Source organism: Geotrypetes seraphini, chromosome 5 (assembly GCF_902459505.1).
Source record: "Geotrypetes seraphini chromosome 5, aGeoSer1.1, whole genome shotgun sequence".
Classification (NCBI taxonomy): domain Eukaryota; kingdom Metazoa; phylum Chordata; class Amphibia; order Gymnophiona; family Dermophiidae; genus Geotrypetes; species Geotrypetes seraphini.
In genome coordinates this window covers 246854355-246871788 of record NC_047088.1, presented here as the reverse complement: position 1 = coordinate 246871788, position 17434 = coordinate 246854355, and the positions used below count along the sequence as shown (strand labels likewise).

Below are 17434 nucleotides of genomic sequence, written 5' to 3'. Positions count from 1 at the left end.
CCCTCCTCTCCTCCAGAGTATACATATTTAGGTCTTCCAGTCTCTTCTCATACTTCTTTTTGTTCAAACCTCTTACCATTTTCATCGCCTTCCTCTGGACCGCTTCAAGTCTTTTTATATATTTCACCAGATATGGCCTCAAAAACTGAACATAATACTCCAAGTGCAGCCTCACCAATGACCTATACAGGGGCATCAATGCCGCCCTTCTTCTGCTGGTTACTCCTCTTTCTATACAGCCTAGCATCCTTCTGGCTACACTGTTTAGATGCAAAGATTGAGGGTAGACCTTTGGATTATACAGCCTAGACAAGGTACGGAGATAAAGCAAAACTCTTCCTTAACACAAAGACTGAGGCGCAAGTTAAGTGCTTCTTCTTGGATATTTTGATGTGCACAGTTGTTTTCATCGCAGCCTAAGATTAAAATAAAATCAGACCAATGATGAATGTATGCCCAGTAAGGGCACGAAAGCAATTCGAGTAATGCTCTGGGTTAGTGCTGCCCGATTCAGGAAAAAAAATTTTGATTCAATTCAGTCTATTGAATTGATTTTTCAATTCGATCCGATTTTCCTGCCCAATTAGGTGGGTTTGTTGTTTTTTTTCAAACATCGTGGTGGGTTTATTTTATAGCCTCTTCACCACCTTTGCCCTCTCCTATCCACACTGGTGTTGTGGTATAAACAAAATAAACAAACAAAAAAGACCTTTCCTCTCTTTTAAATCCTAGCTCACATTTGCGGTCTAACACCATCTCTGGCAGGATATACAGTACATTTCAAATCTGACATATTGTAATCACAAAACGAAAATAAAATTTTTTTTTCTACCTTTTGTTGTCTGGTCATTATTGAAATCATATTGGTCCCAGGCTTTGGTTGTCTTCTGATAACTCACTTGCCAGGGTCTCCTTCTTTCTTCTTTCTTCATGCTAACTATCTATCTTCCATCTCTGTCCTCTCCTTCCGTTTCTCTTCCCTCCCCCGGACGTCTGGCTTCTTTCCTTTTTTCATCTCCATCCCCGCAGCTGCAGTGATGGACCCCACCATCCCCAGATCCACCATCTCTCCTTTTCTCAACTACCCTTTCATCCAGCATCTCTCCCTTCTTCCCTACCACCCCAGGGTCCACCAGCTCTCCCTTTCTCTTCCCAACTATGCTCCTATCCAATATCTCTTTCGCCCAACCCCTCTCCACACCAACCCTTGTGTCCAACTTCTGTCCAGACATGTCCAAGTTTTCCCAGACATCTGGTAACCCTATTTATTCAAATGGATCAAGAGAGTAAACTTATACAATGTAACTCACTATTTATTCAGACTTCATGCACCCAGAGTAGTGCTTTCCAATTTACGATTCGAATCGATTCATGTTTAAAAAATATATATACATATCGGCCACGCCGATTCAGTGGGGTCAGTTGGGAAGTGCATGAGGCTATGCCAGTCGTCTTCAATGCAAGACCCACACACCTGTCCGGAGCTCTATTCCACCCCCCTGCAGGATCCGGTACTTACTTACCCTGCTAGCTCCCCAACAGCGCACTGCATGTGTTCACCGTCAGGGCCGTGGGCAGCGTTACAAACATGCTGCCTTCACAAGCCCCAGAAACTTTTCCTCTGCTACAGTGTCTGACCATGGAGAAGGCTGCCTTATGAGTGTTAGGGCAGGGTTTGATATCCTGGCATGGTTTACGCGATGTGGAAGTCGGAATTTGTGTGCTGTGAACAGCAAGGAGCAGGTTTGGGTAGGGCGGAACAGTGGCTACCTGTCATAGGGTCAGAATGGATGAAAGACTTCCCATGTTGTGCATCTGTGGGAGAATTCTCGCCTATGCAGGGACAGGAAACTGTAGCTGAGTGATAGGCTTCCGAGGCCGCTGAAGGCATCGTGTTTGTTTCACTCGCACTACCCGCGCTACCCCATGAGTGAAAGCGCAGCGAGCAAGTAGAGGATCCTGCAGGGGATGGGAGAATAGACTTCTGGACATGTGAGCGGTCCCAGATGAGTGGGACAGGCTGGAGGGAGAGAGATTGACCTGGGGAGACTGGAGCTAGTCAAAGAAACTGCTGGGCCCAGATGAGTGGGACAGGCTGGAGGGAGAGAGATTGACCTGTGGGGAGCTAGTCAGAGAAACTGCTGGAGTTTAGTTGGGGGAAGAGGAAATGTTAAAAGGAGACAGCAAGAGAAACTAGTGAGAACAGGACGGGAACAAAGAACAGAGTACTAGGTAAAAATCTGGATCGCATTCTTCCTTGAAAATGATGAAGGATCCGACTGGGAGAGAGATGGTGGACAATGGAATTTAGGGAGGGAAGGAACAGAAAGGGAGAGAAGTTCAGTAGGAAAAGAAAAGGACAATATCGAAGAGCATTTTGAGAGCCTTCTGTTTAGCCAATCTACCCTACCCCCACCCCCACCCCACCCCCCCCGAGACTACCTACATAGGTGTAAAATAAATGTTCAAATACATCCACTCAAGAATGCAATAGGATTTCACATAAGTGTCCTGATATTAAAGCTGCGATAAAGTGGCCTTAGCCAGTGGCGTAGCGAGGGTAGGAGGCGCCCCCCCATACCCTCCTCCCCGGCCCCCCACTCCTTCCACACCAAACCCCCTGCACCCTCCTCACCCCTGTACCTTTTCAAATCTTTGCCAGCACAAGCAGCTTCTCCAGCCTGCTGTACACACTGGCTTTCCCTCTGACGTCACTTCCTGCCCCATGACCCAGAAGTGATTTCAAGCCGGCGCGAGCAACAGGCTAGAGTAGTTGCTTGCGCTGGTGAAGATTTTACAGAGGTACAAGGGCGTGGGGAAGGGAGGGCATGAGTGTGACGGGGGAGAGCGGAGAGGTGCCTGGGGGGGGGGCGGTCTGCTCCCTCCCCACTCCCCCTTTCCACACCACTGGCCTTAGCATACCCTTACCACAGGTCTTTGCTGCAGGCTAAGGCTACTTTTGCTGTGGCTTGAAATAGGCCAGTTTTCCTAATTAATGGCCATGCACTAATTTTTCCATTAAAAAAAAAAAATTACCGGCACTGCGTGCGCCCCTACCACCGCCTATTTTGAAAGCGGTAAAGGCACCTGCCCTAACCCCTTGCTAATCAATTAATATGCAGCAGTGCCTTACATGCTGATTAGCACTGTCATGTCCAGTCTTCGCCTCTGAGTTTCCAAGTTTCCTTCGATTTGATATATCGCCCGTCATTCAGACTTCTAGGCGGTGTACAATATTTTATTTATTTATTCAATTTTCTATACCGTTCTCCCAGGGGAGCTCAGAACGGTTTACTTTAATTTATTCAGGTACTCAAGCATTTTTCCCTGTCTGTCCCGGCAGGCTCACAATCTATCTAATGGAGCTGGGGCAATGGGGGGGATTAGGTGACTTGCCCAGGGTTACAAGGAGCAGCGTGGGTTTGAACCCACAACCTCAGGGTGCTGAGGCTGTAGCTTTAACCACTGCGCCACTCTAGAAATCAAAATGTAGCAGAAGTGAGCCAAGTATAGGACAATCAAGCCATTGTGACATCACTGATGAGGTTGGCTCTCAGGCATTGGTGGAATGAGGCATTGTGATGTCACAATACCAGCTCTGGTTATCAGAGGCTGAAGCTTTTCACACTATTTATTTATTCAATTTTCTATACCGTTCTCCCAGGGGAGCTCAGAACGGTTTACATTAATTTATTCAGGTACTCAAGCATTTTTCCCTGTCTGTCCCGGCAGGCTCACAATCTACCTAATGTACCTGGGGCAATGGGGGATTAAGTGACTTGCCCAGGGTCACAAGGAGCAGATTCATCGAGCTCTGGAACAGCCTTGCCTCCCCTCTTAGGAACCTGAGTGCCCTCGAACCCTTCCGTAAACATCTGAAAACCTGGCTTTTCTCAAAAAACTTAACACTCCCTCCTCTTCTGACATCCCAGCCCGCTAACATTCTCCCCTCTCTGACCTTCACCCATCCCTCCCTTGGAGTTCCTTTCTCATTACGATTCTTGTAAACCGTGCCGAGCTCCACAAATGTGGAGATGGCGCGGTATATAAACCCAAGATTTAGTTTAGTTTAGTAGTGTGGGTTTGAACCCACAACCCCAGGGTGCTGAGGCTGTAGCTTTAACCACTGCGCCACACTCTCCCTATCAGTAATGGGGTAGAATAAAGCGGAGAGGAATAGGGATAAGAAGGAACCACAGTTTATGATAGTGTAGTAAGAAGGGGAATGGGAAGGTGGGGAATGCTATCAAGTTCATTTTTCAGGGAGGGGGGGGATTTTAAGTATACCATCTTATATAAAGTAATTGAATTACTTATTATGAAGGGGTGGGAAAGGAGGGAGATAAGATTTTATGATTGGTGTTATTGCTGAATATTAAGTGATATTCTCAATGTGCTAATGTGTTTATGTATTATCACACTTATTGTACGTATAAAAATGAATAAAGATTTGCAAAAAAAAAAAAAAAGAAGAAGAGAGTGAAAAAGGTAATGGTTTAAGTGAAGGAGGGGGGGGTCTGGCTGAACAGGAACGTTTTAAGTCGGACTTTGAAATTGTTTATTGAGGGTTCAAATCCGAGATGAGAAGGCAGGTTAATCCATAGCTGAAAATAAAAATTGATGACAGGCTGTGTTAAGTGACAGACAGTGGGAATAACCAAGAGGTTTTTATTGGGATGAGGGGTGTAAGGTGATGGTTGAGAAAAGAAGGATCCCAGGCAGGAAAGGCCATGTTGGAACCAAAGCAAGCACAAAGCAACAAAAACAAAAAGAGGGGTCCAACCTTATCTGCAGAAAAAACACCAACCAGGAACAAACAAAACAAACTGCAGATATGTGTACAAGATGCAGGCAAAATTTATTGTGACAATAAAAATCTATTGAAATAAAACACCTTTTACCAAACAAGGGACCCAACACGGTCCGTGTTTCGGACAAACCTTCGTCAGGGGTCCATGGTAATAAAGTGTTAGGAAATATGCCACAAAAAATGTAGAATAACAACAAAACCAGTCTAGTTCACCAAAAATCGCCAATTGCTGTATTTCAATAGATTTTTTATTGTCGCAATAAATTTTGCCTGCATCTTGTACACATATCTGCAGTTTGTTTTGTTTGTTCTTGAGAAAAGAAGGGACATTGGTTTGACAAATGTTAAATACTAGCAACATTACATGCACACACACCCTTTTATGAAGCCACGTTAGCGTTTTTTTTTTATCATGGCGGTAAAAGCTCCGACACTCAGACTTCCCATGAGAGTCCAAACTTTTACCACTGCGGTCAGCGATAGAAAAACAATAATGCAGCTTCATAAAGGGGAAAGGGGTCTAGTTTGAAGACTATTCTGTGGGTGATGGGAAGCCAGAACATTAAAAAAAAAAAATTTTTTAGTGCAGTGTGCGCACGCAAATTGACCATTTTATAACAGGATGCCAGTGTATATCCCGCAGTAAGCCTTTTTAACATGCCTCAAATGTCTGGTAAGTGTGCGGTAGCATTACCATAGTATGGTAAAAGGGCCCCATTGTGTCTTTCATAAATTACTTTTTATGGCTTCCTTCGGACTCTTTTTTTTTTTAATAACAAGGTTTTTGCAGTTATGTTTTGTTTTGTATTACGTTACATATAAACTCAATAAAATTTATTGAACTTTAAAAAAAAAAAATTATTTCTTGCATTTCTGAGTTTTGAGAGCTTACGTGTCACTGGTGTGAGAATAATGATTTTTAAAATATTTTATATCTCTTTGGACTCCTTGTTCTAACAGATCTAATGCGTGCAATAAATGCTAAGAAGTTCATTTTATTCCAGTGGGCTTCTTAGCATTTTAGCGCACGCGAAATCCGTTTGTGCGCCATAGTAAAAAGGAGCCCTTTGTTTCCTGAAAAGGCTAAAGCCGCACACTAACGTGCTCTCTTCTGGTTTCAGTTCTTAGCTGGTGTGGAAGCCTGGTGCAAGATGTGCAGTGAGGGAGGCCTCCCTTCGGGAATGCAGGACCTGGAGCTCGCCATCCATCACCATCAGTCCTTGTACGAACAAGTCACTCAGGCATACACCGAGGTATGGACGTCCAGTACAGGGACTGGGAGGAGAATGCTAATTGGTTGTAATTCATCCAGTTGAAGAATAGCTCATTTTCTATCACCCCGCCGTTTGCACATGCTCCTTGATATAAGTGTGAGGACGATATGAAGAAAAAATAGTGTACTGTAATTATCTTTTTTCTTTCTTCATGGACAAATGGCTTATTGTATATACTGGTTTTCATTTTACATTTTACCACATTTTACATTTTACCACAGTAATGCAAAAATATTAAATGTTACTCTTCTGTGGGAAAAGTCAATTCATTCTGCAACGAAGAGTAACACCACTGCTCATAAGCTCTTACACGAGCCAAGGGTTTCCTTTATTTAGAGGTAGAAGATTCAAGTTTATTAAAATTTTATATATACCGCCTTATCAGAAATCAAAGCGGTTTTGCAAAGTTTTTTTTAAAAAAAGGGAACAACCAAACAACATCGAAAACGAATGACAGATAACCAACAGACAGACAGTGACTTACTGGAACGAGAGGAAACGGAGAGGAACTACAATATTTGGATATAAAAGAACAAAGAACGATAGAAAACAAGAGAAATAGTCTTATATCCATTTAGGCCCTGATGTGATGATCTTAAGGTGAAAAAGGTGAGGGCAAAAGCTAAAAGGATGCTAGGGTGCATAAGGAGAGTTATGGCCAGTAGGGGAAAAAAAGGTATTGATGCCCCTATATAAGACTCTGGTGAGACCTCATTTAGAATACTGCGTACAATTCTGGAGGCCGCACCTTCAAAAAGATATAAAAGGATGGAGTCTGTCCAGAGGAAGGCTATTAAAATAGTCAGAGGTCTTTGTCATAAGGCATAAAGATATGAATAGGTGTACTTTGGAAGAAAGGCGGGAGAGGAGAGATATGAAAGAGACGTTTAAATATCATACTTGACATAAATGCATGTGACACAACAAATACACTCAATTTTTGCCAAAAATCCTACAATAGAAACAATGTAACGAGGCAATTCAAGTCACTTCAGGGTTTGTTTGAAGGGCGCTCAGGGAACTAAACCTATATTCACAACTCACAACCAGAATCATGTGATTATAATATAATATAATATAATATAAGTGAAGGGTACTCTCAGTGTGAACCATCAGCGATAGGAGTCCAGCTCCGGCACTTTACTTCTGGGTCAAGGCGAAAAGCCTCCACCCCCACACCATCATCGAGCACCCTGGTGTGCTACAAATTAAGTAATTCAATAAATCATTCAAATAATAAATCAGTGAATAAATCAAATGTAATTCAACGAAAAATACCTGAGCGACCCCCAAACAAAACCCTGCCAGCCAGACCCCCCAAAAACATTCAGCAAAATCAAAAACAAAAAATCACATACAAGTTGAAAAAAATACTTATCTGAGACACTTCTCACACATTAACTAGCAAAAACCGCGCCAGGAGAAAAGGTTCACCCAGAAGTGAAGTGCCGGAGCTGGACTCCTATCGCTGATGGTTCACACTGAGAGTACCCTTCACTTATATTATATTATATTATAATCACATGATTCTGGTTGTAAGTTGTGAATATAGGTTTAGTTCCCTGAGCGCCCTTCAAACAAACCCTGAAGTGACTTGAATTGCCTCGTTACGTTGTTTCTATAAATGCATGTGAGGCAAGTCTCTTTCATTTGAAAGGAAGCTCTAGAATAAAAGGGGATAGGATGAAGCAAAGAGGCGATGGGCTCAGGAATAATCTAAGGAAATAGTTTTTTTTACAGAAAAGGTGGTAGATGCATGGAATAGTGATGCAGACAAAGGTTGTGTCTGAATTCAAAAAAGTGTGGGATAGTCACGTGGGATCTCTTAGGGAGAGGAGGAGAAAGTGGATGGTGTGGATGGGCAGACTGGACGGGCCATTTGATCTTTATATGACATCATATTTCTATGTTTGTATGAATGACACCTAAAGTTAGGCATCTAGGTTAGAAAGCCTCGCCGATCAAGGCACTTAACATAATTAAAAGTCTTACTTGGTACTGACAATTAGCCCCTTGTAAGTGACATAAATTGCACTTAATTGAATAGTAGACTTCTAACACTTTGAGGTAGGCGTCTAGTCCAAGGTGGCTACAAGAAAGTAGGCTGGAAAAATTATGATCCTCTGAATTTCCCTTTCTGGTGGGCCAATCTGTGCTCCAGCTATAGATAGGAGAAAATGAATGCAGAAAGTTTGGGGCACAGTAATCTTTTTCAATTGGTTTGGGGCCCGTTGGCATCTTATGTTACTTCACTATATCATGGTCTCTGATTATAAGTCAGTTTTTGTTTATTTTCATACACATCTAAGGTAGGGTGGGGGGGGGGGAGGGATATTTTTGTCCTAATTTGACCCTAGAGTATTTACACATGAGGTGGGAGGAAGGGTGGGAGGATATTATTAATCTGAATAGGGTTATTGGGAAAATCTATGTCGCTGTGTTTTATTCAAGTTTCAAGTTTCATTAGAATTTCTTATACCGCCTAATCAAGCCTTCTAGGCGGTGTACAAAAAATGCCAAGATCCTGCACCAAATAATTTACAATATAAACAAGGATAAATCAGAGGAAATTACACATTTTTATAGACATTAACATACAGGAATGAAAGGGAAGAGGGGTTAGAACCAGGGCAGGATTAATCAATAGGCCAAGTAGGCACGTGCCTAGGGCCCGAAATGGTCAGGGGGGCCTGATGAAGGAGGGCATCAACATTGTTTTTTTCCAAACGGCAATGGGCCCCTCCAGCATCGATCGTCAATGCGGGCCCCACCCCAATCAGCAACGCAGCTCCCCCCCCCAATCGACAGAAAGTAAGACAAGCAAGCAACGCGGGTAAGAAAGGCAACGGGAACTGTAATTGTGCAAGTGGTGCTGCTTGCCCAAAGCTTCCCTCTGACGTAGCTTCCTGTTTCCACCTAGGCGCATGGTGGGGTGGGGCGGGGCAGGGGGCCCAGGGTACTTGTGTGCCTAGGGGCCCTCGACGAATTAATCCTGCCCTGGTTAGAGCTAGAATTGATAGAAAGAAAAGGAACATTCAGGGAAAAGAACAAAAGGGTGGGGGGTGGGAGAAAATGATTGGGTATGTGTAATTGTAAGTTGAATGTGCTTATATTGACGTATTATGTGTTATATATTCATGTAATATAGAAACATAGAGTATGACGGCAGAAAAGGGCCGGCGGCCCAACAAGTCTGCCCACTCAATAACCCTCCCTCCCCATGAGAATCCATCCTTTAAGCATAACTCTGTAGCAACCTCACCTGTTTGTCCCATCGACTCTTGAAATCGAGCATGCTACTGGCCTCGACCACCTGGTGTGGAAGACCATTCCATCTATCAATCACCCTTTCGGTGAAGAAGTATTTCCTGGTGTCACCATGAAATCTTCCCCCGTTAAGTTTTAGCGGATGCCCTCTTGTCACCGTGGGACTCTTAAGAAAAAAAGATTTCTTCCTCCACTTCAATGCGGCCCGTGATGTATTTGAATGTTTCTATCATGTCTCCCCTTTCTCTGCGCTCCTCGAGAGAATATAAGCGCAGTCTGGTCAGCCGTTCTTCATATGGGATATCTTTAAGTCCTGAGACCATCCTATTGAAGTATGGAAAATCAATAAAGAATTAAAAAAAAAAAAAAATTAGGCATGTTTAGGGGGCAGATCATGGGTGTGTTTTTCATGTAGGTACCCGTTGTGGCCTTTGGCACACCCATTTAAGCCAAGAAAACCCTGGCATTCCTAGGGTACACCTAAAGTTAGAACACCTATGCCCATCTTAGATGCCACTAAGCACAATTCTATAGTAGAATCGTGTTTACGCACCACATTACTTGGCGTTGCTCTTCTGTCTTGCATTATTTATTTATAATACCGAATGAGCTCTCCCCACACCACTTAAGAGAGAAGAGCAACGCCCCCGAGGAAACATACCAGTGAAACGGCTGGGTAGCCGTCGGGCCCTAAGTTAAGTGCTTTTCCTTAAATTCTGTTTAGCACCACACAGAGGCATTAGGGTATAGCCTGCATTAAAAAAATGTAACAAGACCGATGATGAACACGTCACCCCAGCAAGGACACGGAATGAATTAAGTAGTGTCTCGGGTGTTTGAGGTCTTGATGTAAAAATCAGCTGCTATCAGTTTGTTCAAATATAGTTGCGTGTTCTGTAAAATGCCTCATCCAGGCCCGTAAAGACTCGTACACATTTTCCTGCCGTTTACGCTATTTCTTTGCAAGTCTTAGGAAGGTTCCTTTTTGTATTCTCCGTGCCATCAGATACCAGTGCTGACTTGCATCTGATTCTTTGCAAGAGATAAGCTTCTTCTCAGGACCGAACCAGGCGCGGAGAGCATATTAAACAGCAAAGGTTTGGGGGTTTTTTTTTTCTTTGCATAATTCATGCTAAAAGAAGGTCCATAAAAAAGTACTTAACTGCGTAATAATTCCCTTCAGTGATATTACTTGCTTTGATATATAGTCGCAGCATGCAATGCCACTCTCTCTCTCTCTTTCAAGCAGTCCGTGGACATGGCTCCCTGGGATGTTGTTAGTATGGAGGCGGCTGGCTTGCTGCCAAGGGGCTTCCTCATTGCCACAACTTCATTCTCTTTCCTGCACCGGGATTAATGTAGTAGATAATGGCAGAAAAAGACTAATTGGTCCTTCCAGTCTGCCTGGTTATTTCTCTCCTCACTGCTAAGGACATTTCCTGGCTGCCAAGCAGAGAATCTTGAACTCTTATGGACTCTCACCCTGTATCTAAGCTAGGTTTGTTGTCATCTTCTGCGGTTTGTCTACCACCAAGTTTCAAGTCCCAGTTTTATTTAATATACCACCTATTCAATATGGTGTCTAAGTGGTTTATATATCTGCATCCGGCTTCCTTTGATCTCAAGATCTGAAATTGTCACCCAAAATCCCCCGAGGTAAGTGAAGCTAGCGGGGTTTATAGAATATCCTAAATTATCAAGCAAAAAGAACATAAGAATAGCCTTACTGGGTCAGACCAATGGTCCATCAAGCCCAGTAGCCCGTTCTCACGGTGGCCAATCCAGGTCACTAGTACCGGCCAAAACTCAAGGTGTAGCAACATTCCATACAGAATCTCAAAGAATCTCAAGATTCCGGAATCCCAGAAAGTACCAAGATTCTAGAACTCCAAGGAGTAGCAAAATTCCATGCTACCGATCCAGGGCAAGCAGTGGCTTCCCCCATGTCTTTCTCAATAACAGACTATGGACTTTTCCTCCAGGAACATGTCCAAACCTTTCTTAAAACCAGGCAAATGTATCAAAGATTTACTTTATCAAATAAAAATGCTCTATTTCAGAGAGCAATTTTCAGAGCAGCTTCTGTAGATGATGGGCATCTTATCTTTATAAACTAGTGGTTTGAAAATTGCCAGTGTATATACAGGTGAAAGCGTGTGCATTGTTGCACAGTGAACATACTCATGCCTAACTTTGGGTGATCTATAGAGAATTCCCCCTCCCCCAAGTGTAAAATTGTGCATGTAAGTTTATAGAATTGGGGGGGGATCTATGTTCAGCGTAAAATGTTTTGGTGCTAAGTTGAAATCCTCTTTATGCCGGTTGGAGAGGAACAGGTTCAAAATTAGATTGTGAGACCTCCAGAGACAGGAAGTCCCTACTCTGCCTGACTGAAACTCGCCTTAAACTACTACCCAAAAAGGTGTGAGGAAAATCTCAATGGAAATCTGTTGGGTTGGAGACAGGGCCGGATCTAGGGACTTTAGTGCCCTGAGCCAACTTTTGCATGGGCACCCCCACCCACCACCTCCTGTGATCGGGCATCTCTCTCAAGCTCCCCCACCCCATCCTCCTGCTGAACCAGGCAAGGTGCTGGCGTGGGGCACCGAAAATCTCAGTCCTACATCTATTCCTCTAGAACAGTATGGCGCAAACCGTTTTAGCTGCGGCACACTAATCTCGAGGCAGTGGCCGGAGGGTACCCAGAAATGTGCGGGCGTCGACACGATGACATTACATGCATGCATGATGTCGTCATGTCAGCATTCGCACATGCGCGGATGTCCTCCAGCCACAGTTCTGAGCCTCCTATTACGGCCGGTGGAGGAGGGGGGATGCTGCAGAAGGAGAGGTGATGAGAAGGAGCAAAGGCGCCGGTGAGGAGGAGAGGAGCAGGCACCGACTGACTGCAGGACATGCCTCTCACCACGAGAGACACCTCCTGTAAGTAGTCAGCCGGCGCTTCTCCTCTTCACCGGCATCTCGCGGCACGCCTGGAATCTGTTAGGGCACACTAGAAGTTTGAAGGCTGGGATTTTGGCCATCAGCGCCCTGGACCAGGGCCTCACTTGGTTCATAGGTTGAGCCGGCCTTGATTGGAGGGGCCACACAAAGCAATCTTTAGCCATGCCTCAGAGCTCTCTGGTTGCTGATGCTACGCTGAGCAAAATATTGGTGGAACGTGACCCCCAGTTGACCACCCCATTCTGCTGCCTGTAGTTTATGCTGAATATAAGCAATGACAAATTTCCCTCACTATCCGCTTTTCTTGACAAATCATCATTGAATATCCTAATACATTCACTAGTCATATCTAAAATTGATTATTGTAATGCCCTGTATAAGGGTTATACCTTAAAAGAAATATATAGACTGCAAATCCTTCAAAATACCGCAATAAAAATAATTATGAAAAGAAAAAAATTTGATCATGTAACTCTACTCTTAAAGGAAAATCATTGGTTGCCTGTAAATCACCGAATCATATATAAAATAGCATTACTTACATATAAAATATTAGCAAACAAAGCTCCTGCATATTTAGAAAGATTTCTAATACCATATATTCCTGCAAAATCTTTAAGATCAGAAGAAAAATCTTTGCTAGTAATCCCCTCGTTAAAGATCATTTATTCAAGGAGGGATACGATCTTTTCTGTTACAGCCCCACAAATTTGGAATTCGCTTCCATACAACATAAGAGAAGAAAAAATACTTAATAAATTTTAAAGTCTCCTAAAAAGTTGGTTGTTTAAGGACGCTTTTAACTGATTCATTTAAATTTTATATTGGACAAGGAGCACTGTCAAGTAAAAATTAAGTAGGTAACGTTCCCCAACCTTCTGTTTCTTTTATCCATCTCTGTTTTATTTGTTTTGGAATTGTATTTAATCCACTTTCTTTTGCAAATGTATCAGTCTGCTATAATTAGTTTTTATTATACTGTTAGTTGGATTTTTTTAAATTTTTAACCTAATTTATAACTAATGTAAATCGCATTGGATTTGGATTTTGCGATTATATCAAATGTTTTGAATAAACTTGAAATTTGGTACAGTGTAAAATCTTATTTCATGTTATCAGTCGACGCGTTCTGAGATGGTTGTATGCAGTTTTAGAGTTGATCTGGCTGGTGGTATTGATGTGGTTTCATCAGCCTTGCTCTTGGTCTTGCAGGTAAGCCAGGATGGGAAGGCTCTGCTGGACGTCCTGCAGCGCCCTCTAGGTCCTGGGAACTCAGAATCCCTGACGGCCACCGCTAACTACTCTAAAGCCGTGCACCAGGTCCTGGATGTGGTGCACGAGGTGCTGCACCATCAGCGGAGGCTGGAAAGTATCTGGCAGCACAGGAAGGTTCGGTTGCATCAGAGACTGCAGCTTTGTGTTTTCCAGCAAGACGTGCAACAGGTAAGTGCAATTTCCTTCCACAGGTCCCATGGGAACCACTATGATGTCACAAGCTTTGAACAATTACTTCATTCTGAATGGACTGAGCCACTGTTTGTAAAGTTGTTCTTAGCTGAATCGAGCACTAGGGGAGGATGTTAAAAAGAGCACGTTAAGAGAGCAGAAAGTGTGCCAGTGTGTCCTGTCAGTTTTATAAGCTTTCTCTTTTATAAAGAGTTGCGTTTGCAAGTTCACAAGCTGTAGGAAATAAGCACAGAAAAAAGGATCAGCATTTCCAATACATATCCAAATGATCCAAATTTCAATAGTCCTCTTTTTTTTATATTAATCATAAAATGCTACTTCGCTAATTTTGTGTCTACAGTGGTCAGCGATTACAGAGGCATATATGTCATGAGCAGTAAGGAGGAAAATTCTCGAAGACGCGTTCAAGGTTAGCGTGCCATCTAACCAAACAATCCGGAAGCACATTCGCTAAAAAAAAATGGAGGCAGTGTCATGCTTACAGAACTGGGGGCAGACTTAAAGATCTCAATCTGTAGACTCCGAATCATACAAAACTCAGCAGTGCGACTGATTTTCGGCCTAAAGAAATGGGACTACATAACCCCCTACTACCTAAAACTCCACTGGTTGCCCCTGGAGGCAAGAGTATTGTTCAAATTCGCCTGTCTCTGTTTCAAATCCATTCTCGGTTTGGCCCCTCTGTACCTGGTCTCCCACTTCAAACTAGACTGCTCCACCAGGCTTACACGCATGTTCAGCCACCCTACAATAAAAACCTGCCGATACAAAAGATTCCTTAACAGAGCGCTTGCCTTCCAAGCAAGTCTACAGAATGAATGGCTAAGCAGCACCATCATGCACTCCTCATCCTACCTCAACTTCAGAAAACTAATTAAAACCAACCTGTTCAACCGATTTGTGACCAAGAACTCCTAAAGTCTTCACTGCTTATCCCACACTGTATTACCTACCCTTCTTTGTAAATCACCTCGATCTACTTCCTATTGACCAAGAACTCCCAAAGCCTTCATTGCTTACCCCTCACTATACGACCTGCTCTTCCTATTGTAAATCGCCTCGACTTACTCTTAATGTAAACCCGCCCCTACAATGTTACCTTACTCTGTACAAACATTCATGTACTCAAAGACTTCATTGTTTTTTTTCGCTGTATGTCCAGCTCTTCTTTATTGTAAACTGCCTCGAACTACCTTGGCTTTGGCAGTATGTAAACAATAAATTATTATTATTATTATTACTTTAGATTAAAGGTGGAAGAGAGGAGATATAATAGAGACGTTTAAATACCTACTTGGCGTAAATACGCATGAGTCGAGTCTCTTTCATTTGAAAGGAAACTCTGCAATGACAGGGCATAGGGTGAAGTTGAGAGGCGATAGGCTCCGGAGTAATCTGAGGAAATTCTTTTTTTACAGAAAGGGTGGTAAATGCATGGAACAGTCTCCCGGAAGAGGTGGTGGAGACAGAGACTGTGTCTGAATTCAAGAGGGCCTGGGATAGGCACGTGGGATCTCTCAGAGAGAGAAAGAGATAATGGTTACTGCGGATGGGCAGACTGGATGGGCCATCATAGTAACATAGTAACATAGTAGATGACGGCAGATAAAGACCCGAATGGTCCATCCAGTCTGCCCAACCTGATTCAATTTAAATTTTTTTTTTTTTTTTCTTCTTAGCTATTTCTGGGCGAGAATCCAAAGCTTTACCCGGTACCGTGCTTGGGTTCCAACTGCCGAAATCTCTGTTAAGACTTACTCCAGCCCATCTACACCCTCCCAGCCATTGAAGCCCTCCCCTGCCCATCCTCCTCCAAACGGCCATGCACAGACACATCGTACAATGTTCTACCATACTTTCCTCCTATACCATACTATACACCATATTTACCACACTGTCTGCCATGCTACCATCTCTCATGCCATGTTTGCTGCCCAGTGTTTGCTGTTCCCTTAGATATCTGAGCGTTAAGACATGTCTCCCCCACCCCATCCTAGCAGCCACTTTGGAAAGGCCACATCTAGCGAGATCCAGCTTACAGCTTAATTTACTAAGGGGGCAATTCCATAACAGGGCGCCTCCATATAGGTGCCCCGGTGCGGTGCTGGGATTGCCTCTTCTATAACTGGGCGTCCGGATTCCTTTAGAATGCCAGCATAACCCTGCATAAACCTGCCTAAAATAAGGTGGAATCCTTTACACCAGGTGAATGGTAAGGGTAAATGGGTATACGTAAATGCGCCATGCAACACGCCTATACATTCAGTGGCATAGTAAAGGTACCATTAAGGTAGGGGGTGTCAGCACCCATCCTCCTCTCCACACCCCCTGCATGTACCTCCTGCATGTACCCCTTCCCTCATACCCCTTTAATTTTCCCAGTGTGAACAGCATCTTGAATTTCTTTATTTATTCAATTTTCGATACCGTTCTCCCAAGGGAGCTCAGAACGGTTTACATGAATTTATTCAGGTACTCAAGCATTTTTCCCTATCTGTCCCGGTGAACTCACATTCTACCTAATGTACCTGGGGCAATGGGGGATTAAGTGACTTGCCCAGAGTCACAAGGAGTAACGTGTGTTTGAACCCACAACCCCAGGGTGCTGAGGCTGTAGCTTTAACCACTGCGCCACTCTAGAAATGAAAATGTAGCAGAAGTGAGCCAAGTATAGGACAATGAAGCCATTGTGACATCACTGATGAGGTTGGCTCTCAGGCATTGGTGGAATGAGGCATTATGATGTCACAGTACCAGCTCTAGTTATCAGAAGCTGAAGCTTTTCACACTATTTGTTTATTCAATTTTCTATACTGTTCTCCCAGAGGAGCTCAGAACGGTTTACATGAATTTATTCAGGTACTCAAGCAATTTTCCCTGTCTGTCCCGGTGGGCTCACAATCTATCTAATATACCTGGGGCAATAGGGGGATTAAGTGATTTGCCCAAAGTCACAAGGAACAGCGTGGGTTTGAACTCACAACCCCAGGGTGCTGAGGCTGTAGCCTTAACCACTGCGCCACACTCTCTGACGTCACTTCTGGGTCCGGCACCTAGGAAGTAATGTCGGAGGGAGAGCCAACATGACACCAACAGCAAGTTTGTGATGCTGCTCGTGCCAGAAACATTAAAGAGGAACAGGGGAAGGGAAGGAGGGGCATGCATGTGGCAGACGGAGGCGGGAAGGAGTGGGGGTGACGGAGGAAGGGCGCCACTCGCCCTCACTACGCCACTGTATACATTGCACATGTATGTTGGAGACCCACCCATGCCCCTCCTATGCTCCACCCTATTTGCAGTTATGCACTATTGCAATTACTTGCTACCTTGTAGAATAGGACATAGTGCTCTTACGTGAGTAATGGCTGCTTTTCTGTGCACTTATGCGCACAAGATGCTCATAAGTGCACCCAACCAGGAATTAGCAAAAAACAAAAGGAATTGACCCCGAAATATCCACAAAGAAGAAAATCCAAAAAAAACTTTGTGGAGTGACGATGTTCCTAAATGGATTTTATTTGAAAGTGTAAAAGTTCCAAAGGTACAATGAAATCATCCACATAAAATAATCCCATCTGCATAAAAATAAATCATCTACCTAAGAGCCTTAAAGGACCTAGTCCGCTAGGGATACAGGACCCAACAAGGTCCG

The 17434-nt window shown here is 43.6% G+C and overlaps 1 protein-coding gene across 4 annotated transcripts in view; it reads left to right on the top strand.

Moving 5' to 3' along the window:
- Positions 1-17434, top strand: part of KALRN (kalirin RhoGEF kinase) — a 1310049-nt gene that overhangs the window by 646438 nt on the left and 646177 nt on the right. For all 4 annotated transcript variants that reach the window (XM_033944399.1, XM_033944394.1, XM_033944393.1 and 1 more), the window contains 2 exons: positions 5932-6063; positions 13528-13758. In XM_033944399.1, the coding sequence (XP_033800290.1) occupies positions 5932-6063; positions 13528-13758 (363 nt within the window). The remainder of the gene's footprint in view (positions 1-5931; positions 6064-13527; positions 13759-17434) is intronic.